We start from the raw sequence: 26,953 nt of genomic DNA on the forward strand, positions 1-26,953 counted from the left end.
CTGTCCAGTGCAGTAGTCTGCGAGCTGACCTTGTTTGTGAAGACAGAGGCAAAAAAAGCATTGAATACATTAGCTTTTTCCACATCCTCTGTCACTATGTTGCTTCCCTCATTCAGTAAGGGGCCCACACTTTCCTTGACTTTCTTCTTGTTGCTAACATACCTGAAGAAACCCTTCTTGTTACTCTTAACATCTCTTGCTAGCTGCAACTCCAGGTGTGATTTGGCCTTCCTGATCTCACTCCTGCATGCCTGAGCAATATCTTTATACTCTTCCCTGGTCATTTGTCCAATCTTCCACTTCTTGTAAGCTTCTTTTTTGTATTTAAGATCAGCAAGGATTTCACTGTTAAGCCAAGCTGGTCGCCTGCCATATTTACTATTCTTTCTACACATCAGGATAGTTTGTCCTGGTAACCTCAATAAGGATTCTTTTAAAATACAGCCATCTCCTGGACTCCTTTCCCCCTCATGTTATTCTCCCAGGGGATCCTGCCCATCAGTTTCCTGAGGGAGTCAAAGTCTGCTTTTCTGAAGTCCAGGGTCCGTATTCTGCTGCTTTCCTTTCTTCCCTGTGTCAGGATCCTGAACTCGACCATCTCATTGTCACTGCCTCCCAGGTTCCCATCCACTTTTGCTTCCCCTACCAATTCTTCCCGGTTTGTGAGCAGTAGGTTAAGAAGAGCTCTGCCCCTAGTTGGTTCCTCCAGCACTTGCATCAGGAAATTGTCCCCTACACTTTCCAAAAGCTTCCTGGATTGTCTGTGCACAGCTGTATTGCTCTCCCAGCAGATATCATGGTGACGGAGGTCTCCCATGAGAACCAGGGCCTGTGATCTAGTAACTCATGCTGCTCTCTGAGTTATCTTAGAAAATAATAGAGCCACTCGAGCATCACTCCAATTTTACTTGCCAGTGTCTGCAGAAATGGTATCAAAACCTCATGGTCAATTTCTGGACATTTCATAGAAATTTCCTTTATAATACCTAGTCATTTATAGCCATGGTTGAATTCTTAATAGATTCATAGATACTAAGGTCAGAAGGGACCATTCTGATCATCTAGTCTGACCTCCTGCACAGCGCAGGCCATAGAATCTCACCCACCCACTCCTACGAAAAACCTCACCTATGTCTGAGCTATTGAAGTCCTCAAATCATGGTTTAAAGACTTCAAGGAGCAGAGAAGCCTCCCTCAAGTCACCCATGCCCCATACTACAGAGGAAGGCGAAAAACCTCCAGGGCCTCTCCAATCTGCCCTGGAGGAAAATTCCTTCCCAACCCCAAATATGGCGATCAGCTAAACCCTGAGCATATGGGCAAGATTCACCAGCCAGATACTACAGAAAATTCTTTCCTGGGTAACTCAGATCCCATCCATCTAATATCCCATCTCAGGGGATTAGGCCTATTTACCCTGAATATTTAAAGATCAATTACTTACCAAAATCCCATTATCCCATCATACCATCTCCTCCATAAACTTATCAAGTAGAATCTTAAAACCAGATAGATCTTTTGCCCCCACTGCTTCCCTTGGAAGGCTATTCCAAAACTTCACTCCTCTGATGGTTAAAAACCTTCGTCTGATTTCAAGTCTAAACTTCCTGGTGGCCAGTTTATACCCATTTGTTGTTGTGTCCACATTGGTGCTGAGCTGAAATAATTCCTCTCCCTCTCCTGTATTTATCCCTCTGATATATTTATAGAGAGCAATCATATCTCCCCTCAACCTTCTTTTAGTTAGGCTAAACAAGCCAAGCTCCTTAAGTCTCCTTTCATAAGACAAGTTTTCCATTCCTCGGATCATCCTAGCAGCCCTTCTCTGTACCTGCTCCAGCTTGAATTCATCCTTTTTAAACATGGGAGACCAGAACTGCACACAGTATTCTAGGTGAGGTCTCACCAGTGCCTTGTATAATGGTACTAAAACCTCCTTACCCCTACTGGAAATGCCTCTCCTGATGCATCCCAAAACCGCATTAGCTTTTTTCATAGCCATATCACATTGCCAGCTCATAGTCATCCTATGATCAACCAATACTCCAAGGTCCTTCTCCTCTTCCGTTACTTCTAATTGATGCGTCCCCAACTTATAACTAAAATTCTTGTTATTAATCCCTAAATGCATAACCTTACACTTCTCACTATTAAATTTCATCCTATTACTATTACTCCAGTTTACAAGGTCATCCAGATCCTCCTGTATAATATCCCGATCCTTCTATGAATTGGCAATACCTCCCAGCTTTGTATCATCTGCAAACTTTATTAGCACACTCCCACTTTTTGTGCCAAGGTCAGTAATAATAAGATTGGTCCCAAAACCGATCCCTGAGGAACTCCACTGGTAACCTCCCTCCAAACTGACAGTAGGACTCGCCTTTCAGTAGGACTCGTTGCAGTCTCCCCTTTAACCAATTCCTTATCCACCTTTTGATGTTCATATTGATCCCCATCTTCTCCAATTTAACTAATAATTCCCCATGTGGCACGGTATCAAATGCCTTACTGAAATCTAGGTAAATTAGGTCCACTGCATTTCCTTTATCTAAAAAATCTGTTACTTTTTCAAAAAAGGAGATTAGGTTGGTTTGGCACGATCTACCTTTTGTGAAACCATGTTGTATTTTGTCCCATTTACCATTGACTTCAAAGTCCTTAACTAATTTCTCCTTCAAAATTTTTTCCAGGACCTTGCATACTACAGATGTCAAACTAACTGGCCTGTAGTTACCCGGATCATTTTTTTTCCTTTCTTAAAAATAGGAACTATATTAGCAATTCTCCAATCATTCGGTACTACTCCTGAGTTTACAGATTCATTAAAAATTCTTGCTAATGGGCTTGCAATTTCAGGTGCCAATTCTTTTAATATTCTTGGATGAAGATTATCTGGGCCCCCCGATTTAGTCCCATTAAGCTGTTTCAGTTTCGCTTCTACCTCAGATATGGTAATATCTACCTCCATATCCTCATTCCCATTTGTCATGCTACCATTATCCCTAAGATCCTCTTTAGCCTTATTAAAGACTGAGGCAAAGCATTTGTTTAGATATTGGGCCATGCCTAGATTTAACCTCCAATCCATACTCAGTATTTAGTGGCCCCACTTCTTCTTTCTTAGTTTTCTTCTTATTTATATGGCGATAGAACCTTTTACTATTGGTTTTAATTCCCTTTGCAAGGTCCAACTCTACTCGACTTTTAGCCTGTCTCACTTTATCCCTACATGTTCTGACCTCAATTAGGTAGCTTTCCTTGCTGATCCCTCCCATCTTCCACTCCCTGTATGCTTTCTGCTTCTTCTTAATCACCTCTCTAAGATGCTTGCTCATCCAGCTTGGTCTACAACTCCTTCCTATGAATTTTTTCCCCTTTCTTGGGATACAGGCTTCCGATAGCTTCTGCAGCTTTGATTTAAAGTAATCCCAGGCCTCCTCTACCTTTAGATCCATAAGTTCTTCAGTCCAATCCACTTCCCTAACTAATTTCTTTAATTTTTGAAAGTCAGCCCTTTTGAAATCAAAAACTCTAGTTGCAGATTTATTTTTGTTAATCCTTCCATTTAGTTTGAACTGAATTAGCTCATGATCACTTGAGCCAAGATTGTCCCCCACAACCATTTCTTCTACGAGGTCCTCGCTACTCACCAAAATTAAATCTAAAATGGCATCCCCTCTAGTCGGTTCAGCAACTACTTGATGAAGGAATCCATCAGCTATCGTATCTAGGAAAATCTGAGCCCTATTATTATTACTAGCACTGGTCCTCCAGTCTATATCTGGGAAGTTAAAGTCTCCCATGATCACGCAGTTTCCATTAGTATTTACTTTATTAAAAACATTAAAAAGGGCTCTATCCATATCCAAATTAGATCCCGGAGGTCTATAGCACACCCCAAGCACTATCGTAGGAGAGGCTTTACTAGTTTTCTTCCCCAATGTAATTTTTGCCCAGATGGACTCTGTTTTATCCATTGCATCGCTTCTTATTTCTTTACATTCTACCTCATCATTGATATACAATGCTACTCCACCCCCTTTACCTTTGTTTCTGTCTTTCCTAAACAGCACATACCCTTCAATACCTGTTGTCCAGTCATGACTACTATTCCACCATGTTTCTGTTATCCCTATAATATCTGGTTTCACTTCCTGCACCTGTAGCTCTAGTTCCTCCATTTTGTTACTTAGGCTTCTCGCATTGGTGTACAAACATCTTAATTTTTGCTGTTTGGCCTCGCTCACATTTTGTACCCTATTAGGCACAGTCATTCTACAGCCAGTATAACCTATTAGACTAGTATCCACACCGCCCTCGCTCCTTATATACATTCTCCTACCCACGGCTGTATCCTTTCTTACTTCGTCTTCTTCCCTCTCAATGCTAAAATCTGGCATGGAGATTACCTGGACATCTCCCAACCATCTCCCCTAATTCCTAGTTTAAAGCTCTCTTTATCAGTTGTGCCAGCCTCGATCCTAGAAGTCTATTTCCTTCCCTACTCAGATGAAGTCCATCCCGAGAGAACTGTCCTCTGTCTGTGAATGCCTCCCAGTGGCCATACATCCCAAAGCCCTCCTTATTGCACCACTGCCTAAGCAATCTGTTGACAGTCATAATCTTGTCACACCTTTGTTGCCATTCTCTAGGAACAGGACGGATCCCACTAAAGATCACCAGAGCCTCAATTTCCTTAAGCGTCTTCCCCAGCCTAGCATAGTCTCCCTTAATACTTTCCAGTGAGAATCTAGCCGTATCATTTGTTCCCACATGAAGGATAATTAGGGGATTCTTTCCCGCTCCCTTTAGGATCCTTTTCAACCTCAGGTCTACATCCCGTATCTTAGCACCCGGAAGACAGCACACCCTTCTATTCTCTGGATCAGCTCTAGTTACAGGCCTGTCTATTCTTCTCAATAAAGAGTCCCCAATCACATAGACCTGCCTTTTCCTGGTGACAGTGCTATTCTCCAGTCTTTCCCCTGTTCCCTCTGGCTGCAAGTTCTTTCCATTCCTATTTTCCCTTATAATCCTCTTCAACCCATCCTGTATCCTCCTGGGGCTCATATTTGGTGTAGTCTCCTTGACTCTTCCGCTTTTCCTATAGGATTAGCCTCTCTTCTCTTCTTCCTTACCCTTCCACCTTCAACAAGTACCTGCTGAGCCTCTTCTTCATTTTCCAACTCTGCAAACCTGTTCCTAAGCTCTATTTCTCCTTCACTAGCCCATCTTTTCCTCTGCCTGGTTCTTTTAGTCACATGCTTCCACTGACCACTTTCCTCAAGCAGTCTCCTCTCAAAATTCCCCAGCCCTGCTTCCATCTGTGAGTCTGAGCTTTTCCCTTCAGATACCTCGTATCTTTGCTCCATCATCTGCTCAAACCCCTTCCTAAACTCAACGAGACTTTCCATCTGCATCTCCAAACCTCGGATCTTTTCCTCCATCAGCTCTATCAGACGGCATTTCATGCAGAAAAAACTCTTCCCGGGTGCCCCCTCCAGGATCATATACATACCACAGCTTCCACATCCAGTCATCCTCAATGTGTCTTCCACTACAGGAGTCACTCCCACAGCTGCCTCCATATCTGTCATCGCCTTCCCACCTAAGTCCTGTTAAACTGGGAAACACAAGCCACACCAAAAAGACCACTCCCCCAGCAAAAGCAAACCCCAAACAAGCACCACAATACAAACTCCCCTTTCAAACTCCCACTCAAACTCCCCTGTTTACAGCTCTGTTTGCTAGCTCCTGTGCGGCTGCAGCTGTCTGATAATAATGAGGGAGGCTTCACATGGTAGAGCTTCAGTTAAACTTTTGCCCCAAAAAGTCCTAGCTTAAGAAAACGTCTCTTTTAGATCTTGGAAATGTTAGCAAAATGCAGTCAGTGCTACTATCTAACTGCATCTATGGCAATCACAATTTGTGTAAATTAATTCACAGAAAGATTCATTTATCACCTAATAAATGCATTTAATCAATCAGCAGAGCAACATATTTGAAAAGAAATATGTTCCCTTCAAGAAGAGTAAGCCGTTTTACTTTATTCCCACTGACTAGAGCAATTTGCTAGTAGAAGCCACTATGAAAGTCACCTAGCTTGTCCACAACTGGGAACTCAACATCCTTAAATAATAGGGACTCATATTTTCTGTTTACATTGTTCTGCAGTCCATAATAAAGCCTGAAATCAGCAGGAGATCTGGACACCAATACAAGTTGTAATGCTCCTGAGCTACAGTACAAATACAGTACTGTATAGAAAGGACAATGCCCTTTTCTGTTTTTTCATCCCACTGATCCTTTAAATATTTGAACAACTGAATCATTATTATTGATGCACTATTTGAATAAACCAGGCTTAGCATTAAAATGCTGGGTGAATTCTTGTTTCTAAAGACTTAATGCTTCCATATCCGATATCATTACATCTGTAGTATCAGCTTCCATTTTAATTCATCTTATTTTTCTATGTTCCTCTTTCTGATTATTGTTAGTGCTTTGGTAGTTTTTGTGCACCGGAGACAGCATCTGTAAGGTTAATTTTTATTGCAGGAAACATTTTTATTATAGCAAACATGCTTTCAGTAAGCTGGAAATGTATAGGCGTGACAGGAAACTCAGTTATAGGAAAAACGAATGCGTTGCATTTCAGCAATAATATCAGCATCAGATGAGGGCATTGTTGAAATAGTGGGCCTGATTCTGATTTCATACAGTTCTAGCCGCACTGGTTTCCATGGAGTTACCCCTGATTTACATTGTGATACCTCCCAAAAAATAAACCTGGATTCATTTCAAATATTAATATGTCTGACAGTCTTCTGTGACTGACTAATAATGTTTTGCTGAGGCAGTCATTTCCTTTTCAATGACAACACACCTTTTCCAATGCAGTTTCACTGATCCCAGGAATAATTATTTATAATAATTATGTTGATATGGGACAAAATGTGGCCGTAGGCCTATTGGATCAGATTGTCAGTTGCCCTGAGGCCCCTTTACATTGCTCAGGTAGCATTAAGGGACATTAAAGTGAGTAGAAAAGGAGTACTTGTGGCACCTTAGAGACTAACAAATTTATTAGAGCATAAGCTTTCGTGAGCTACAGCTCAATGCATCCGATGAAGTGAGCTGTAGCTCACGAAAGCTTATGCTCTAATAAATTTGTTAGTCTCTAAGGTGCCACAAGTACTCCTTTTCTTTTTGCGAAAACAGACTAATACGGCTGCTATTCTGAAACCTGCCATTAAAGTGAGTGTAAAAGTAATTTATTCCCCTGTTAAAGCCTCTTTACATGCCAGAGTAGTGTAAGCAGCCTTGTGTAACTGAGAATCAGGCCATCTATGTCTGGAAGGGTTTGCTGACAACTATGCCACATCCATTTTTGTAATTTTCTGGTAACTTTCTAAATCTGACATACAATTACATTATTATTTATTACTGTAGTTCCTGTATGCCCTTGTCATGGCCCAGGCTGCCAGGGTGCTAGGTGCTGTACAAACACAGAATCAAAAAAGGTCCCTGCCCCATAGAGCTTCCTTACTACTGTGGTCAATATTATGCTGATTTCTGCAACACTCATGCAAATAGTCCCAATATCTTCAGCTGATTTCTACATAAGTAAAAGTTGCAGGTTCAGTGCACTTGTAGTGACTTATGTTGAGAGTCTCTCTAGGCTATTAAAGAAAACTTTGCTCTAAGGTGTGGGCACACGGCAAAGCTACAACCAGCTCTGTAGGTTGCCTGTGCATGAATAATGGCCTCCTTTGATTATCCTATTGTTTTTATACTTAGGAGGAAAAAACTGGCCAGACAAATATCAAGTAGCTCTTTTCTTTTAATCATTAACTTTCGCTTATGACTTAGGTATAAAATATTTTCTTCATGTGTTGAAGATTGCTTTGGTGTAGTTGAAATTATTTTCCCACACAACTAATGGTAAGGTTATCCCTCACCTACATTTACATTAGCCATCTTATTAGGATCCTTGCAGGTGGCATTCCACTAGGTAATGAAGTAGCTTTTGACTTTAGTATTATGGCAGGCAGGTTGCTGTATTTTTCTGATGTGTTCTGTGTAGGGTTTTCAAACCACAGAAACAATCACCCTGAAGTTCAAATGTTTTATTAAATGGATTCATGAATGAATCCAATGGATGAAATGGATTAATGTATCATTCATCTAGGAAGTTTTTATCTGAAAAAGCCTTTTTCTTACTTCCTTCACATGCATACCCTTTAGTAAGCATTAGAAATGGGAATGATCTATACAGTGGATTCAGACATGAAAACCTCCAAGTGCAGGTGTGATCAGATCTGAGACCATTAGCATGATAGAGCCCAGATGTGAAATTCAAATCTGGATCCAAGTTTCCCTAAAGTTTTGGATCCAGGGTTGGCACTCATCTTTAGCAAATCACAGATGAGGGGCTAAATAGAAATATTGCTTGTATCATGCAAGTAATCCCATTGTCTCGTATGAATAAGGAGTAATCCCATTGATTCACATAAATAAGAAGAGTAAGGTCTGACTCTAGGTAGAAAGGTTTGTAATTAGTATATATATATATATATATATATATATGGTTAGTTTGGTTGAAGTCAATGCGAGGTCTGAGTGCTCAGCACCTATTAAAATCAAACACATAAATTGTAAGTATGTGGCTTCAGACAGTAACATCAATTTATCACCATACAGTAAGTTATCTCACAATTGTTATAGTTAATTAAAGTCTGCACAAAATAAGCCAAATCTTATTTGATTTTTCATGCACTGCTTCCTGCCAGCAAGGCAGCTATTTACATGCTTCTCTTTCACCACCTTCTTGAGGGAAAATACTTTAATACAAATGTTCCCATGTATGATACAGTTACAGTCTGCCTGCTAGAGTCCCTGGCAGTGACTGAAAGTTGTGACTCTACAGTCACCTTCACAGAAAGTAAAAACTTCTCCATACAATGTTATACAATAGAAAACAGAACAACTGAGTGCTCTCAAACCTAGAATATCTGTTCAACAAACAGGATGGTGCACTGGTATAATAAATTTATGTAATTTATGTAAGAAAGGCCATACTGGGTCAGACCAAAGGTCCATCTAGCCCAGTATTTTGTCTTCTGCCAGTGGCCAATGCCAGGTACCCGAGAGGGAATGAACATTCACAGCTTCTGGCAAACAGAGGCTACGAACAGCATCCCTGCCCAATAGCCATTGATTGACCTAACCTCCATGAATTTATATAGTTCTTTTTTGAACCCTATTATAGTCTTGTCCTTCACAACAACTTCTGGCAAAGAGTTCCACAAGTTGACCATGTGTTGTGTGAAGAAATACTTCCTTTCATTTGTTTTAAACCTGCTGCCTATTAAACAAAGAAGCACTTCACCACAGATGGGATGGAATTGAACCCACAGCCTCTGGCTTAGAAGGCCAATGCCTTATCCATTAGGCCACTGGGACCACTTTTGTCTTGTAGGATCCCAAAATATTTTACAAGCTGAATGAATACTTTGTTTTCACTATTCAAATAGTATTTGTTGTATATGATTGGTGAAGTAAGTCACGTGGTATGATTTCTATTCCCTGATTTGATGAGTGCACAGACATTTTCAATCCAGTGTTAAAAGCTATATGTGTAACACCTGTCTGCTGGGTGGGTGCTCTGTCCCCCTCTAGTGGCACCTACACCACTTAGAGATAAATGAGTCTGCTACAGCCTTAGCTAAGAGTATGTAGCTTTTAGCTCATGTAGTAGAGATTCATGCATTTCGTTCCAGAGGTCCCAGGTTTGATCCTGCCCACTGACAACCAGGGTCTGTCACATTTCATGTGTGCAACTATAAAATACAGCTTTAGAAAAAATCTGAAATTCACTTTTCAGGAACATGCATGGAAATGAAACACAAAAGAGATGCAAGGGAGGCCTAGGCAAATAAATTGAAAATTATAGTGTATAGTCACAAAAAAATGTTTGCAGTATTTGCCTAACTACGACATTCAAGAATCACTGCACCAGTGAAATGCAGCCACCTCTGGGGCGAAGGGGACAACAGGAATATATTATGCAACTGGCACAGCACACTACACAGATGGGGAGGAAACGGGGAGGGGGGCAGAGGGGAGGATTTTGATGGCCCCACAGATCCTGATTTCCAAAGGACAGCAACTTAATGTCCTCTAGTCTAAAATGTGGCCTTTTGACCTAGGGGGAGAAGGTAATTTTGGCATTAGCAGGGTTAAAATCATAATCAAGACTGGAGGCCTAAAATGGAAAGAGAATAGTATTTATACCATTGCTCCTTCATGCATTAAACAAGAAATCCTATAGCAGGCAAACAGATGTAAGAGGATTGAAATGGTGCAGGTCCCTTGGTCTAAACTGTCCCTAAGAAGGAATCTGTCTGTCTGAAGGGGATCATCCTTTCCATACTTCCTGCTGTTTCCTAATGCTATACAGGTCTCCCTCCCCCTGCTAAATTGGGTGGCTGCTGGAAGGCTATTAACAGGCTTTGATGAAAAAAAATAAAAATCACCCAGACAGACAGATGTGTTTTGCAGTCTCTAAAGTAGCACTTGCTGCTAAAATGGCTGTTGGAGGCTGGCTGTAAATAGTGTTACATGATCTCTGGGCATTTTATCCTGCCAGCCACTGCACGTGTTTTGGATCTCTGCTGTCTCCAACTTCAGTGCAAACCAGGCTCCAAAATTTGCCAGAGTCTGACCACAGTTCAACTGTCTGGGGCTGTAAATCATTTGATTCAGGATCTGTCCTTAAAATTACAGCAAACAAAAGGAATCATCTGGCTACAACCCATTGGAAAACAAAAACACATTTGTGTCCTCAAGTGATTCACACACTTAAGCGCAGACTAATGGTTATGGGACCCAGTCACTAAAACAAATAATAGTAATCAATGCTATTTTTAAATAGAAGAAGGGGGGTGAGGGGTTAACATATGTGGAATTAGCTCTGAGCAAGATGAGATGCTATTGCTTCAAAAATTGAAAGCATCCTCTGACATAGCCACCCGTGGTTCAAATTCTCATTTATACTCATGCCATCCCAGAGTTTTAGCAGATTTTGCCTTTCTCCTTAACTTAGTTTCATTAGCTAATATTATGCCATCCATTTTTATGCAGGACTCCCCCCTGATTTCATATCAGTTGCTGGCACAATATGGGCCATTTTCTGATTTGAAAAAAAAATGGAGGGTAATTTTTCTAGCAGAAATGAACAGTTTCTGAAAGATATCAACTAAACCTAGGCACTGCCATATTTGTACATTACATCTCATGAAAGAAAATTCAGACAATTCAATTGTTTCTCAGTTATTTTCATTTTTGAAAAGTGTACCATAGCACAGAGCAACTCTGGAAAACAGCAATGGGGAAAAAAAATTAAGATTAGATACCTAAAAGAGATCTGAAAACAGCTAAAAATTGTAAAGACATCCCTTTCAGAGTATCCTCTGCAGTGATGCTTCAGAAAATTTCCTCTCTTTTTTATTTTAAATGCAAAGATCCCTCAAGCTGAAGCTCAGGGGCTTTCATCTCAGAGACAGCTAAGTAGATCAGGCCATTCCTATCACTCAGACAAAACACAGCTAAACATGGGTGCTGCTTCCTAACTTTAAAGAACTCTCAGGTTCTGATTAGGAACAAACCAAATTCCTCAACCATTACAGAAACAGATGCTTTTTGCTGTTCAGATGGACTGGCATAATATTATTTTACCTATTTCAGCATTACAGTCACTGTTTTTAAAGTGACAACAGCCCTAAAATCTCTGTGAGAATGACTATTATTCTCCTTAAACTGTATGCTACCCAAAATTTCAGTATGGCAATATTCCTTACATGAGTAAACTTTAATTTCCTTTTTTTCCTTTACCCCAAGCCTTGTCTACAAATAATATAACAAGTTATCACATTAAAATGTTTATCTAATGCATCAATCTAATGCATCTCGTCAAGATTTGGTCCCGCTTCAGTTCATCTGAGTACTGGGATCAAATATATTAGATTGTTCGTTTGTGGCCTAAACCATATGAAGAAGTTGATGTTTTCTGCTGAAATCAGAAGAAATTTAATACAACGCCGTCCTTTCTACATATCTTGCCACTTATCTTATTTCGTTTGCAAATATCATATGTATTCTCTTGAGATAAAAATAGTGTAAGATGATTAGTTAGGCAAGTTCATTCGACACCATTCCCCCTTCATGACGCTGAAATCTAAAATCTGTATATGGTATACAACTTAAAGTATATATAAGCAAGCTCAGCTCTGCTGGAGACACACAGCAAGTGCTTTCCTTCCAACTAGATTGCCTCCTTGTCCAGGTAAGAAGACCACAAAGGTAAGACCATTAGAACCTCTGCTTTTGGAAAAAGAATAAGAAAACGCTTCATAAACTGAAAGAACCTAGGCAATTAAAAAACAAAACAAAATCTTATAATCCTTGCCGTCTGACATATCTTTACAATCTAGAGTAGAATGAAATCAGTGATCAGACTAGTGGGAGGGAAATGGCAGTATGGTGCACCTCTCGGAAATGATGGCATGCTCCAACTTCCCCCCCCTTTAACTTTTCCCCTTCATTTTCTCTATCATCAGCAGTGAGAAGTGGGTGATTGGCATAACTCCCTATTACTGAGTGCTGAGAGCAATGGTAACAAGTATTCACAAGAAGTCACTGAGATAAATTCTCTGCTAGCGTATGCGGAAGAAACACCAGTGGAGAAACTTAATTGGAGATGCACCCATTGAGACCCGTGGGGAATTTGCCCGATTGCTTCTTTGCAGCCTCTGAAGTACCTGCAAGCAAGGACGACCCAGAGCTACATGATTAACTGTTTATTTCCTCTCTCAGAAATCAGTTTGGATTGACATAGCCAACTGATTGCCTGAGCAAGTTTCCAACTTATGTAGATCTGATTAAGAGGGCACATAGGTCATAATTGGTTAGCCACCCCATCTTCCCTCACATCCATGTGCCCAGAAAGGAAAATAAAGGGGAAACATCTTTAATTTTTTTATAAGTATTTTATATGGGAAAGATAGATTTTTGGGGAAAGTACTGGGATGGGACTTGGGAGATCTGGATTCTGTTCCTGGCTCTGCCACAGACATCTCTGTGACCCTCAGAAAGTCACTCCTTTGTGCATCAGTTCCCCATCCATAAGCAATATGTACCTACTTCACAGAAATGTTGTGAATCTTAACTCATTAATAATTGTGATATAATTTGAAATCTTCAATGGAGAATACTAAAGCAGTGCAACTTATTAATATTAAATTACATTCCCGTAAACAGAATAGACTGGGATTTAGGGCCTCAGCACAGCTTTGTCAGACAGAGCCTCCGGAGTCATCTTTGGTCAGTGGGGAGAAGGAGATCTTCTGATGTTTTAGAATAAACTGGCTTCCCTCCTTCAGTCTTCAAAGGTTTACTGTCAGCACATCAATTTACCAAAATGAAGGCATTTGGATAAAAATCCAATTCATTCTACTCTGTGCTGAGACAAGGCAGCCCAACTTGTTTAAGAAGAACAGTTTTCTAGACAGCGACGATGGGAATTAGTCTTCTATAGGAACATAAATGCAAGAAGCTAAATTCATCTCTGGTGTAATTCAATTTACCTCAGTAGAGCTAGGCGCAGATTGAATTTGTTCCTGTGCATTTAGATTCCTTTAAAATTAAATTAGAATAAATCTTCATTTTATAATTTGTTTTCAATTTTTAAAAATATCAATTCATTTACTGATAATTATGATCTGATTATAAAATATTCTAGGCAAAATAGCTCCAAGAACTTTACCAAGGATAAAAATGGCCTTCTGTTTTATGTACTCGGTAGATACATTTTGACTGTATATATAATACCTTTTAAATGAGTAATAATCTACTTCCAGGGAAATCCTCGCAGAAGTCATACACTTTTGGGGTGCTAGACAGCTTTGACTTGCTCTCTTCCCATGCTCTTCAGACATCATATCTTACTCCAGCCCTACACCCTGTCATGTGGAATTCCTCACTCATTCCTCAGCTTCAAGTGGAAGCACCTGCTGCAGACATCTGTTACTGTATGCTCCATTTACAATTAGATGAATAATGCATCCTTTATCAGACATTGTCACACCAGCAACTTCAAACAGAGCCTTTGCGTGAAAGAGATGAAGAAGTTATTTTAATGACTAAATAGCTCACATTTATTTTGCAGTTCAGCAATGGCTATGACTGACATCCTTTCTGCTAAAGATATTCAAGCTGCTCTTACCAGCTGCCAGGGTAAGGAACGGTCCCTCTGAAATGAGGAGACATACATTATTTTTACATCTTAATATGACACGGCTATCATTTTCTCTGTAGATCCCTTCCCTGTAAGATCTCTTTGTAGCCGCCTGCATTACAAGGTAGCCGTCAAAAAGACCTACAACAGGTTATTTTATGGGTACCATTCCCTTAAATGTGCAGCAGCAAACTGCAGTTAAAGGGCCAAATCCTCAGCTGGTATAAATTTGGTGTAGCTCCACTGATTTCTATTGCACTATGCCAATTTTAAACCAGTTGAGGATTTGTCCTTAAGTATTCATTCATTGAGGTCCTGCCTTGCAGGATTGGGCCCCCATTTATGTATATTCCATGAGACAGTTGAAGACCCTGGATGAAATTTATTTTCTCTTGAAGCCTTTGCCTGAGTAAGGACTGAGTGAAGCTGGAGTAAAGGCTTCAGGGTTTGGCCTAAAGGCTTTATGTCAGAGACACATACTCTACATTTTCATTGTAATTGCCTGTGAGGTAGATTGAAATAAGTTTCAGGGGCTTTGCAGAATGTCCATTCTAACATGAAACATGAATCTGGCCACAGGATATCCAATCATAGGCCTACAGTCGTTAGAAGGGGAAGCTCCTTTTAGATCAAGTCTAGTCAGGGGTGAAAGTAACTTAAAGGATTTACCTGTATGCTGGAGTCCTGATTGGGGGTGTGGCCTCAACAGGAAGAGGCAATTTAAAGGCCATGGGGCTCTGGCTGGGAGCCATGGGGCCTTTAAATCACCCCACTGCAGAGGCAGCTGGGAGACCTGGGGCTCAGGAGTGAATTAAAGGGCCCAGGGCTCCAGCCGCTGCAGAGCTCCGGGCATTTTAAATCCCTGCTAGAGCCCAGCTGCCAGAGCCCCAGGGCTCCAGCTGCCAGGCTCAGGCGGGGATTTAAAGGGCCCGGTGCTCCGGCCACTGTGGGGAGCCCCCGCCCGAGCCCTGCTGCCAGAGCTCCGATGACGCTTTAAAGGGTCCGGGGCTCCCCGCAGTGGCAGGGGAGCTCTGGGCCCTTTAAAGCACCACCCAAGTCCCGCTGCAGGAGCTCTGGCAGCGCTTTAAAGGGCCTTGGACTACTCACAGCAGCTGGAGCCCTGGACTCTTTAAATCCCTGCTGGAGCCCTGCTGCTGCTACCTGTAGCAGTGGCAGAACTCTGGTGGCACTTTAAAGGGCTCTGGACTCCCCGTAGTGGCAGGAGCACTGCGCCCTTTAAATCCCCGCCTGAGCCTGGCTCCAGCAGCCGGGCTCCGGTGGTGCTTTAAAGGACCCAGGGGTCCTGCCACTGCGGGGAGCTCCGGGCCCTTTAAAGCGCTGCCCAACCCCTACTGCCGGAGCAGCTGGTCAGGTCCGGCACGGCATACTGGCTCTTGCTGGTACGCCATACCAGACCAGACCGGCTTATTTTCACCTCTGTGTCTAGTGTGCTGCACTGGGGAACAAAAGCAACAGCAGCTGAATTGGAGCACTGAGCCTGGCACACAGATATTATGGGGATGGGTGCTTTAGAAATACATACAACCGTAATAACCTTAAGAGAAAAGGTTTTAAATAACAGGCTTTTGTTTCTTCCAGATGCTGACTCTTTCAACTACAAATCTTTCTTCTCCAAAGTCGGTCTAAAAGGCAAGTCTACTGACCAAGTAAAGATAATTTTTGAAATCCTTGACCAGGACAAGAGCGGCTTCATTGAGGAAGAGGAACTTCAGTAAGTATAGCTTAGCTACTGTTACTTGTTAGAAAAGGTAGGCTTCTGGATATTCTCTGCATCCTGTTCTCTGCTGCTTCTAAAGAAACGTGAGCATCTTGGCTGTCTCTGAACATGGTCTTAACATTGGCTTGTGAAATAAATTTAGGAATTTCCACATATGTTGATTAGACCTTATTCATTTATGGGGTTAAGCTGTTAAATTAGGTGAGAAAGAACTACCAAAACCATCTCAGAGAACAGTGTGTCACAGAATTCTGTGTACGGCACCCAGAAAGATGAGGCCACATCCTAACTGTGGGCTCTAAGCACTTCCCTAATACATATAACACTTAGTAATGTCTCTGTTTTATTTCAGGCTGTTCCTGCAGAATTTCTCCTCAAGTGCCAGAGCTCTAACTGCTGCTGAGACCAAGACTTTCATGGCTGCAGGTGACACTGATGGTGATGGCAAAATTGGAGTGGATGGTAAGTTTTTCAATGTGATCTTCAGTAAGTTTTGGTTTCTTCAAATATGTATTTTCAGGCTGAAAGTAAATTTACAGCACTAATAATTAGGTGGAGTATTAGGGCCCAGTTTCCCTCTGAAACAGGTTTTACAAAAGCGTAGCTTCATTGTCACTATCCATGGCAGCAGAATTAGGTCCTAGATGGAGCCTGATCCTGCACCCACTGAAGTAAATGATAGCTTTGCCATTGCTTTCAGTGGAGGCAAGATCAGGCCCATCGACTCTAGGGGCCTGATTTTTCAGAGGTGCTGAGGACCAGCAGCTCCTATGAACTTTAATTACAGTTGTGGGTGCTCTGCACATCAGACCACAGGTGAACACTCGACCTGTACTCAGTAATACAGTAAAAAGATTGATTGTGATTTTTTTTAAGGATGCTATAAATGCTGTAATGCATTTAAACACCCAGCACTCATTCAGAGTTTGTCTGACGATATTTGTGCTAGAGAATAATCTGATCAGTGCAAATTTCACTGGGCAGCACTTCGATGGGAAACTAGACCAAATTACTTTTAAAAACTCAAGAGGAAAGATATGGGCTGGCTGGGCAATTTCTTTTTGAACTCACAAAGAAGCAAATAGGGCATCATGGATCATGTACTGGAGATAAAGTTGCTGAAAACTGGGCCAGACTAGGACAGGTGGCAACAACCCTAACAGACACACGTGCTAATCTTAGCTGAAGTTCGGGAGGAGAAGCAGGAATGTGCTTCAGCAGCAGCTCTTGTAGCTTCTACTTATAAACCCCAAATAGGACATCATCTTACACAGATCTCAGGCAGCGCCTTAACGATAACACTTCTGACTCTGAAACTATGTCAATGCTAACATTCATTTGGAATGTTAGCCTCATTTGGAAGATACAAAAGTAAGAAAATTCATACTGAAGGTGACAATCCTGTCCTAATCCATCCTCTTTCATTTTGGCTATTGCTTACACTCCAACTGGAAACCCTGGTGCAGTGGATTGAATAAAATTCAGTTTTAACTCAGGGTTTCCTAAGAAATATGAATGATAGACATTCCTCATGTCAGCATACAATCTGTTTTAAGGAGTGAAGATCTGCTACACCCCCTGTGTTTCAATTTAGCAGTAGCTTCAAGTAGTTTGTTATAACAACATGGTGGGCCCTCGTTTAGGATTTTTGGACAGTTTTCTTTCCAAAGGCTTTAATAACCACTTTCATCTAGTTTTATTCCCTGCTTTTCTCGTTTTCTTTCTCTAACAGAATTCCAGGCTCTGGTGAAGGCATAAAGAGCATTAGACCAAAAGCAACAATGGACAGTCTCTTCCAATTCCCTCCTCCAACAAGCACCTCACACTCAGCACATATTTGTACATTTTTATATTGTCTCATGGCATTAGTAAAATGCCTGTATGTTATCTCCACATATGGGACTGTGAAGAGATCTTGCAATGTACATGTATTTTGGTCATGTGGCATTGTTTTCAGTGTAAAAGCAGGCACTTTGTGATTTTTTGACCACTCACAATGTTGAAGTTGTGGCTGGAAGAAGGAAAACAATTATTAAAAAATTCTGCAAAAAAACCTCTTGTCTTTTATTTTCTCTTCTCATATATTCCTTTCCCAGTTCCCCAGCCCCACTTTCCAGCTCACCCACCCCAGACACACTTTTGATGATATTAAACAATATGACATCTTTTAGTGCTTAATTGCGCTGATTTGGTTGGATTTTGTTTCTGCTTAATTCTATGATCCTTGAGGAAAAGGGATGCTAACAAGGTATCTAAAAATAATCTATGTTCAGTCCCAGCTGTGAGACTTTTAGAGAAAAAATGTAAGAGGAGTTGACACTTGGCTCATAGCAGGGAATAAATTCCTGGTTAATTTAAAAAGCAAGTGGTAGGCTATAGCCTATATTGTCAAAAAGTGCTAATGGCCTAAAATGTAACTCTCTCAAGAGGAATTATCTTCCTTTATCTTTATATTAACATCTACTGTGCGGCAGCCGCATTCTAGTAGGATTGAGGAGCAGGAAACCTAGGAATTAATCCCATCTCTGTAGTATCAAAGGCCATGATCCTGCAACGAGCTACATGTGGGTGGGCCACAGGATCAAGGCTTTGCTGTGTAACCATGGGCATGTCACTTAATCTCTCTGGGCCTGTCACCCAGCTGTAAAACAGCTATGTTAACCATTTCCTGCCTTGTAAAAATGCTCTGCTTGCTACAGATGAAAATGTGCTCAGCATCATTCCTCAAGTCTGTTATCCAATGCCACATTGTAAAAATATCACCAGTGATACACGACTATAGAGTGGTTATTACCCAACTCCTTCATTTATCATAATGAACACTGACTGATGTACATTAATATTAGTATCCTTAATAGTATATCTTTAATATTAGCAGTTTAGCTTATGTCTGAAAATGACTGAAGCTACTCATTCCTTTGATAAATATCTTACAGCACATGTACTGTGATGTTGCTAAGTCTCAATTATTTACTTAGTCCATTGATAAAGTGTTATGGTTAAATACAGGAAGAGGAGCATTTTTATATTTTCAGAGGAGTGGGTTTAAAATTTCCCCACCAACATTTAGTTACTTATTTTCCCATGACTTGGTTCCAGACCAAAAGTACACTGCAGTTTTAATATTCCTTGCTGAAATCGAATGATAACTATCACCTCTTTTTGGCAGCTGTTTTGAAAAACTGCAGAAACAGAGCATGTTGGAACTTTTATGTAATTTTTGGTGCAGGCATCTCCATAAATTGCAAGCAGATCATGTAATGCATAGCATAGCTCACTTACACCCAGGCATGTAACAGCTTTTTGGCAAATGTTAAGACTGACTGCAGAAGAGGAATCCTTGCAATCGGTCTTGCTGATGCATTAGCAGTCGAGCATAACACAAAGTTATCCTGAATATAAATCCTAATTCTATCCCCAGTTGCTTTGATGCTAAATCTTGGTTTAAATTATTGCTGGTGTTAATTGCTAGATGGCAATATTGCAAATATTGAAAAGACTACATAGACTCCTTCTACCTTTATTCATTCACCTATCTAAGAAAGACAAAGATAAAGAGCATATCCATATCTGTAGCAGTCCATAGACACAAAACTGGCATTACAGTTAATCAGTACAAATTAATGTCCATTTTTCATAAGCATAATAGACATATATCACCAGCATACACAGATCAAGGGCCTTCTAATGCATTCCTTGCCTGCCAAATCTCCCAATGGGTATGCAAGAAATGCAGGTTTGAGCCTTGAGCTTCAATTTCAGGGGTCCTGAGCAACAACAGCTCTCACTGAATTCAGTGGCAATAAGGGGTGCGCAGCACCTCTGTGAATCAGGCCACTTGTTTTTATGTTCCTACTCCATGTCAAAATTCCTGCCAATGTAATTGTTTTCAAGAGAAAATCTGCTGCAGTTATACAGTCATTTCTGACAATGTGGCAGATTTTAAACATTTAAAAAATGTTAAGTGGCCATGCTACCACTTTATCAGTGAGAAATCAAAACAAAACGCCAAGAAGCCATAGACACTGTGCATGCAGGATCTACGCAAAATTAGTGCTTTATTCTCTACTGACTGGCACTGGGATCGGTATTCTCAGAGTTATGTTAATAATGCAGGTCATGATGTCTGTTACCTATCTACCTATTGATAGAAAAGAATCATTTCACTGAAATATATGGATAGAGAATTACTGATTGACAGACGCATTGACAACTCACAATGATGCACTCAGATTTCATATTCCCAAGTACCTATCAATTTGGGCACTAGAGAGACCTGGGTAAGTACCAGCAGCAACTAAATAAATAGAAATTAGAGGCAAATATAACTGAGCCTTAGCTTTCATGCCTTGCAGTGCACTCAAAGCATGTACTAATAGCTTATTGCTACATTAAAATGCTAACTGCAAGATCTGAAGGAGGGGATCTTCTTCCATATCACAATGGAATTGAATAAAAGATAAAGTAAAATAGTCTTAAATGGCCTCTTTCAGTGAGTTTCAGTTCAGCCCGTGACAGACTCTAATTTCCTTAATGGGCGTAGGAGGCAGCGCTTTCCAAATTGTGGTGACCCAAGATCTCTGGGGAAATCACATTGATGGCAGGGCATCTAAGCAGAGGGCCTTCCTCTCTGAACTGCTTCCTGAGAACTTTTCAGCGCTGGAAGTATGACTTCCACAGAAGTCCTTACAAAGAGATTTTCTTAAATTGTAACAGGTTGCAGAGGCTGTGCCTGACAACCAGTGAAGATTAAACTCCCCGCTCAGAACTCACAGAGGTGCATGAGGTAGGGAAACTAAGTAGGGCTAAGCCCTCAGAGGGAACCCAGAAAACTATGAGCAGAGTGAGAGGAAATCCAGAGGAGACAGAGCTCCCCACAGTTAGATAGCTGGGCTGTAGCACAAGATGAACTCTTTCTATGTGATTCTATCCTTAGGCAGTTCCAGGGTAGTTCAGTGTTGGGGTAGAATTGTACATTAGGTAGAGTAACCAGAGCAGTTCTGTGTTCTTGCTATTCTTCACCACTGAAGTGGTCGATAGTAGCTGTTCTGGGGCACTGCACCAGCCCCACAACTCCTGCAGAGGTGAAGTGGAAGCCACCTCCTCTCTGTCTCTGCACCAATTATGGCACCAGTGTAGGGATTAATCTGGTCTAGGGTCTTAAAGGAACTGTGCCTGAGAAAAGACCTGTTTTATCTGCTAGACCATCTGTCCCACTCACCAGCATCCAAAAAAATGTTTATCTTCTTAAATAACATACCCAACATTTCCCTTATACAATTTATTCCTTCTGAAATATAAAACAGTACCCCAGTCCTGCAAGCCTTCCTCAGTCAGGGCTCATTGGACTGTAGACTGCTGCCAAAAGGACAATTGGGGAGAAAGGAAGAAGGACCTGATGTCTCCTTCTCAACTCAATGGGAATTTTGCCTTAGTAAATACTGTGGGTTCAGGTCCTTTGTTTATTCATTTGTGAGGAACAGAGAAGTGAATGTTATTGAAAAGAATATGCATTAAATATATAACACCATCCTGTACTTAGATACATTTTAGCAGTGCCTTTTCTCAGTGTATTTTTAATTGTTTATCTGTCACAAAACCAGAAAGGATCAATCCACACACTCCATAACACACTGATAGCCTGTTCTCAGCGTTTGGAATCAGGCCATAACACTGCCTAAGACACCTTTCTGTGGGCCCCAGGATAAAGGATGTAAAACCAAGGTCTTTATATTTTACCAAATAAGAAGCAAAAGTGGGCTGCAAGATACAGATGACAGACCTGGATTTCAGACACCTCATAGTACAGGATCTAGCAGTCTTAAGACACATCTATACTTCAATCTGGAGATGTGAATTCCAGTTTGAGGAGACATACTTACACTAGCTCTGACTGAGCTAGCACTCTAAAAATAAAGCGGAGCTCCAGCGGTGAGAGGGCTAGCTACCCTGAGTACATCCCTAGCGTCTTGGACAGCATCATATTCAAGGCAGTTAGCCCCTCCCACTGCTCATGCAACTGGGGCTACACTCTATTTTTACTGCACTGAATCAATCAGAGCTATTACAGGTATGTCTCCTTGAGCTGGAAATTACACCTCCAGTTTCAGTATAGACATACCCCTACCTACTTATATGGCCCCTGTTACCATACTATCTGAGCACCTTAATCTGTAATCCCTCACAACACCTCTGGGAAGTAGGGAAGTGCTATTATCCCTAGTTTACAGATGGGGAACTGCAGCACAGAAAGATTACGTGACTTGCCCAAGGTCATACAGGAAGTCTGTGTTGGAGAAGGGATTTGAACCCCAGTCTCCAGCTAATCTCCACTGAACTGTCCTTCCTCTCAATCCACAATTTGGGGGCCAGGCTTTTCAAAGAAGTGTAAGGGAGTTAGGGGTCCAAGCCCCTTGAAATTCAGTAGGAGCTGGATGTCCAACTCCCTCAGGCTCCTTGGAAAATCCCAGCCAGGGGGTGTTTGAAAAGTCAGATCCAGGTTTGGATCTCCAATACCCATAACATTTGGTGGCATTTTGCATGGGACTCATCTCTAATAAGAAGAGAAGGGAAATAATGCAAAAGTGCTGATCTGAGGAGAAGAAGAGAAGAGAAATAGAAAGAGTATCTGAAAAAATTCAATCCACATTCACACCCAGAGTGGTAGTTTCTTTTTTGCATCAACAGCCTGCCCATGTAAAAAAGTTTTGATGTTGCAGCGCCACAGAAACCTGGATCTCTACATACAAACAGAGGGGACAGAAGGATCAGAGGGTTGGATTTATTTCCTGAAATGAGCTACTGAAATAGATACATCTTGTTTGAATATTAATTCTTTGAATGGAGACAGACCTTACAAAACTGTTTTCATGCTTGTTTACATATGTTAAACATTTTAATAAGCAGAACCTGTGGAATTGGGACTAATTTAATGTTTCAAATTTTATAAAACCCTCTGTATTTCTAATTCCAAATTATTTTACTTGCAAGCACACAGAGGTTGCATAACAACAATTTAGGGTAACTGGTAGCCTATTTGTACATCACTTCCACTGAGTACACTGACTGAGATAGTCAATGGGAAATGGGTGCTCCACAGCTCAGGATTTTCTTCTCCCAGTGTACCACACCCTGGGTAGCAGAAAAAGGAGGAGCTGCTGTAGGTACAGAGGGACTGTATCAAGGTCCAGTGGAGATAATCCATATAGCATGACAGTTACATTACCACTCGGGAGCCTAGTAGATGCCCTTACATAGTTACTTCTATTAGGAGTCTGAAGGTATTGCCACTCCCATGGCCTTTCAGGCTGGTTGTGACAACTCTGGCAGCATCCATGGGGGAACCCAGACCAGATTCAGGAAGTAGGAATGTCTGCCTTCTGAAGGGCGAACATTGTTTAATCAGATAGAAGTCCTCTGAAGACCTCCCAGGAGGCACTAGAACAGCTGGTACTAATTAATGGGCTTCTAAAACAAATCAACCTCCTGCTTCCAGTGATCTCCTTTGGACAGACCTGTACACCCTCCTAGAACATCTTCAGTATCTTGAAGAAAGGAGTCTGGCAGTCATTTTGTAAACTTAAGGGGACTTTTTTCTTTTCAATCTAAATCCTCTAGTCCACTTTGTATTCTCAATGCTGAATTGTTACAATTTGAAAATTATGCATCCCCTATGTACTTAGGGCTTAATTTGTAATGAAAGAGATGCTGGGGCTCAAGCAATTTTTTTTACTTTCATAACTGACATGGCAAACCTAGAGGTGCTGGGGCTATGAACTGCCAAGCCTAGAAGTGCCAAACCCTGGCAAACCCTGGCACAAATTAAGCCCTGTATGTACTGCCCAAATCATACAAAATGGTTTTATTTTGTTTACTCTCATCTTATTTTTTCTAGACACTTTTGGCATATTTTAGAAATGCAGTTCCCAAGTTCTTCATCTCTTATTTAGGCTAAATGTTCTCCAGAGAGTTTGTGTGACAGCTGGACTTGACTGCCTCTGGTGCCACCTACAGGGCAACTGGAGTTAGTCACCAACTTTGTCTCATCAAAACACGACTTTACAAGCTTTTTTGGTAAATACTTCTTTTTTAAAAAACAAACAAAGCCAGTGGGAGTCAACAAAACTTTGCAGATTTACATCACATTTGACTTTTTGTTTCAATAACAATCCCTAAATAACAACAAAGGTTCTAATGTTGACAGGAGTTCTCAACCTTTTTCTTTCTGAGGTCCCCTCAATATGCTATAAAAATTTCATGGCCCCCCAATGCCACAACAACTGTTTAGGCTTTAGCGGGTAGGAAGCAGGGCAACTGCCTGGGGCCCCATGCCACAGGGGGGCCCTCAAAGCTAAGTTGCTCCGGCTTCGGCTTCAGCCCCGGTTGGTGAGACTTGGGGCCCTGGGCTTCTGCCCCATATGGTGGGGCTTCAACTTTCCACCCTGGGCTCCAGCAAGTCTAATGCCAATCCTGCTTGGTGGACCCCCTGAAACCTGCTCACAGTGTCCCAGGGGGCCCCGGACCCCTGGTTGAGAATTGCTGGACTAGAACTCCAGATGTAGCTGCCAGATGTAGGGGCACTCACAGCTGTAGTAGTGTGAATTCCAGACAGGAGTGGTACAGTAAGTTCCTTCTTGAATGATAACCAACTCCTGCCATTACCCCAGCTCTTCCCTGAGCACATGTGTAATTCCAATTACTGTTAACGGGAGCTACAAATAGACAAGACTAGGATTATGGAAGTTAGAGATAGGGAAGACTGATTAGTTCATCAAATTCATGCCTCCTGCCAGTTCAGGACAAGATGCCTGAGAAAGGACACATTCAGTATCAAACTGATACTACAGAGCCCCCAAATCTTTGTTTCCAGGATGCTTAGTATGCCTGCAAGGGTGGGGGGGAGATACCAGCGAAAGGAGGACACTCAGGCCTAAGAATAGTAAACTATGCTTTATTGAAGGAAGGAAGGAAGAATTTACGCTCCAAACTGCGCGGGGAGCTCCTAGGATGCACGGAGGGGCTGCAAGGGACTCTGGCCATTCGGGACAGCTGACCAGGCAGGGCTCCGCCGTAGGGGGAGTCCTCTGCGGTGCTATATTCTCCGCGCTTATCTCGGGGTTACGTGAGCTCACAGCTGGTTACATTCTTATATGTATGATTTATGCTTATTACTTAAACTAATTTGTTTACAGTTAAAAATATGCTGAGCTAGGCTACAATATCTTTTGGTAGGGTCTGTCGGACAAAGTTCATTGAAACAGCCTGCATCCTCCACTTACATCCAGTCACGTACTCAGTCCACCACTTAGCTCCTCGCCAATCTTCCACAACCTTGCCCCTACACTTAGTTTGCCACATAATATGATTTTGGAATTATACAATTAGCTCCTTTTTAAAATGTAAACAGCACTGCAGAGGTAACTAACCCAAGCTGATAAATGTAAGGTGAAGTTTCTGTCTCTGTCTTTGACTCATGCTATTTTAGAAAGAGGTTGAGGGGGCAACTTCATGGGATAACAGATAAGTGTCAGTCTTTATTTTACTGACTCTTCCCAAACATCAAATTATTTTCACTCCCTTTCTTAAACTGCTGTATATTCCTGTGTGACATTAAACAACTGACATACACCACCTCCAGAAGTGGCTGCATTTATTATTGTTATTATTATTTAAAGTGTATATGATGCAATGAATTTGCACTGAGCTTTACAGAAATGAAAAGGCAAAGTCTCTTCCCCCTGAAGAACTTACAATCAAAATGACATGTTTCAGTAGCAGATTAACAGAACTCTGTATCTAGCTTGTTAAAAAGCATTTTGGGTTTCTTTAGAAGGAAAGATGCTATATACACTTTACACACAAACTTTACTCGCATGAGCAGTCTCACTTAAGTCAATAGGACTGCTAACAGGAGAACCATTACATACATAAAGGTTAGCAGGATCAAGCCTTAAGACTTCAAAGTCTAGCGGTACAGACATATCTATCAGTAACTGTAGCCTAAGCAATATCACATTGTTAAAAGCTTTTTCATCCATAGTTCAAAAAAATCACTTACTTTGCTAAAATTAGGTACAAGTGACCAGAGTGGTTTTACCTTGTATAGCTCTAAACCTTATAATATTGTCTAAAACACCATGTACAATCCTCTATGATATAAATATCAATCTGATTAGCTAGTAGTTATAGTATCTCATCCCCTCTGACATCTGAGTCCTGACATGGTTCTACTACTTCTGTGAAAGATCTTACAGGTCTAAACTAAAGCCTATATGTCAAGGTCTCTGCCAAGCAAAAAATCAAGCCAAGAGCACTATTATTTTTCTGCCTCCTTCTCCTCTCAACTTGGGAAAAATCCATCAACAGGGTGAGTTGAGCTTTTTGCCTGTTGTTTTTGGGTTTGGGATTTTGTTTGGTGGTGGTGGGTTTTTTCCCCAGGCCTCACACTGACCCACTCAAAAAAAACCTACTTGGATATAACTCTGTATCTCAAACTGAACCTCAAAAGCTGTAGTTTTTACAGGGTGTTTGGTTTTGTGCTGGCATCATCAACCTGAAGGATCAACTGGAGAGAATCCATTACAACCCATGATGAAAAACACGTGGCCAAATGAAAGGACTTGCTAAAGGAAAGAACCACATTCAGTGCTTCAGGGGAACACCTGCCCTGGGCAAGACCATGGCCTGTGTTGCTGCTGCCTCCTGCAGATCTAAGGACATGTCCCCATCTGGTTGTGGCAGAGACCAATATGCCAAGATCAACATTCAGTGGCTCTGCAGGCCATTGCTGGAGCTGCAGACTTATCTCACACTAAGTTCTCCAACAGCCTGTGCTTGGAAATAGTACTTGCCCATCATCACGGTTTGTTTGTATTAGCACCAGCTTATTTTGTTTTCCTCTTCCCTATAACTTTGAC

At 41.4% G+C, this 26,953-nt stretch overlaps 1 protein-coding gene and 1 long non-coding RNA gene across 2 annotated transcripts; one reads left to right on the forward strand and one right to left on the reverse strand.

Moving 5' to 3' along the window:
• Positions 1–3,549: 3,549 nt before the first annotated feature.
• Positions 3,550–14,211, reverse strand: LOC122456131. The gene is made up of 3 exons (XR_006274811.1): positions 13,352–14,211; positions 6,883–6,889; positions 3,550–3,561 (listed from the first exon to the last, which is right to left on the reverse strand). It is a non-coding gene; the product is annotated as an uncharacterized LOC122456131 (long non-coding RNA).
• Positions 12,207–17,924, forward strand: LOC119862640 (parvalbumin beta). Its single transcript, XM_038419668.2, has 5 exons — positions 12,207–12,366; positions 14,231–14,298; positions 15,899–16,031; positions 16,390–16,499; positions 17,770–17,924. The coding sequence occupies exons 2-5, from the start codon at positions 14,238–14,240 to the stop codon at positions 17,793–17,795; spliced, it is 330 nt and encodes a 109-aa protein (XP_038275596.1). The 5' UTR covers positions 12,207–12,366; positions 14,231–14,237; the 3' UTR covers positions 17,796–17,924.
• Positions 17,925–26,953: the final 9,029 nt, after the last annotated feature.

Source organism: Dermochelys coriacea, chromosome 10 (assembly GCF_009764565.3).
Source record: "Dermochelys coriacea isolate rDerCor1 chromosome 10, rDerCor1.pri.v4, whole genome shotgun sequence".
Lineage (NCBI taxonomy): Eukaryota > Metazoa > Chordata > Testudines > Dermochelyidae > Dermochelys > Dermochelys coriacea.

Coding starts and splice junctions, on each gene's coding strand:
- LOC119862640 (XM_038419668.2), top strand. CDS start 14,238: ATGGCTATGACTGACATCCTTTCTGCTAAAGATATTCAAGCTGCTCTT. Junction 14,299..15,898: donor TGCTCTTACCAGCTGCCAGG/GTAAGGAACGGT, acceptor TGTTTCTTCCAG/ATGCTGACTCTTTCAACTAC. Junction 16,500..17,769: donor TGGCAAAATTGGAGTGGATG/GTAAGTTTTTCA, acceptor TTTCTCTAACAG/AATTCCAGGCTCTGGTGAAG.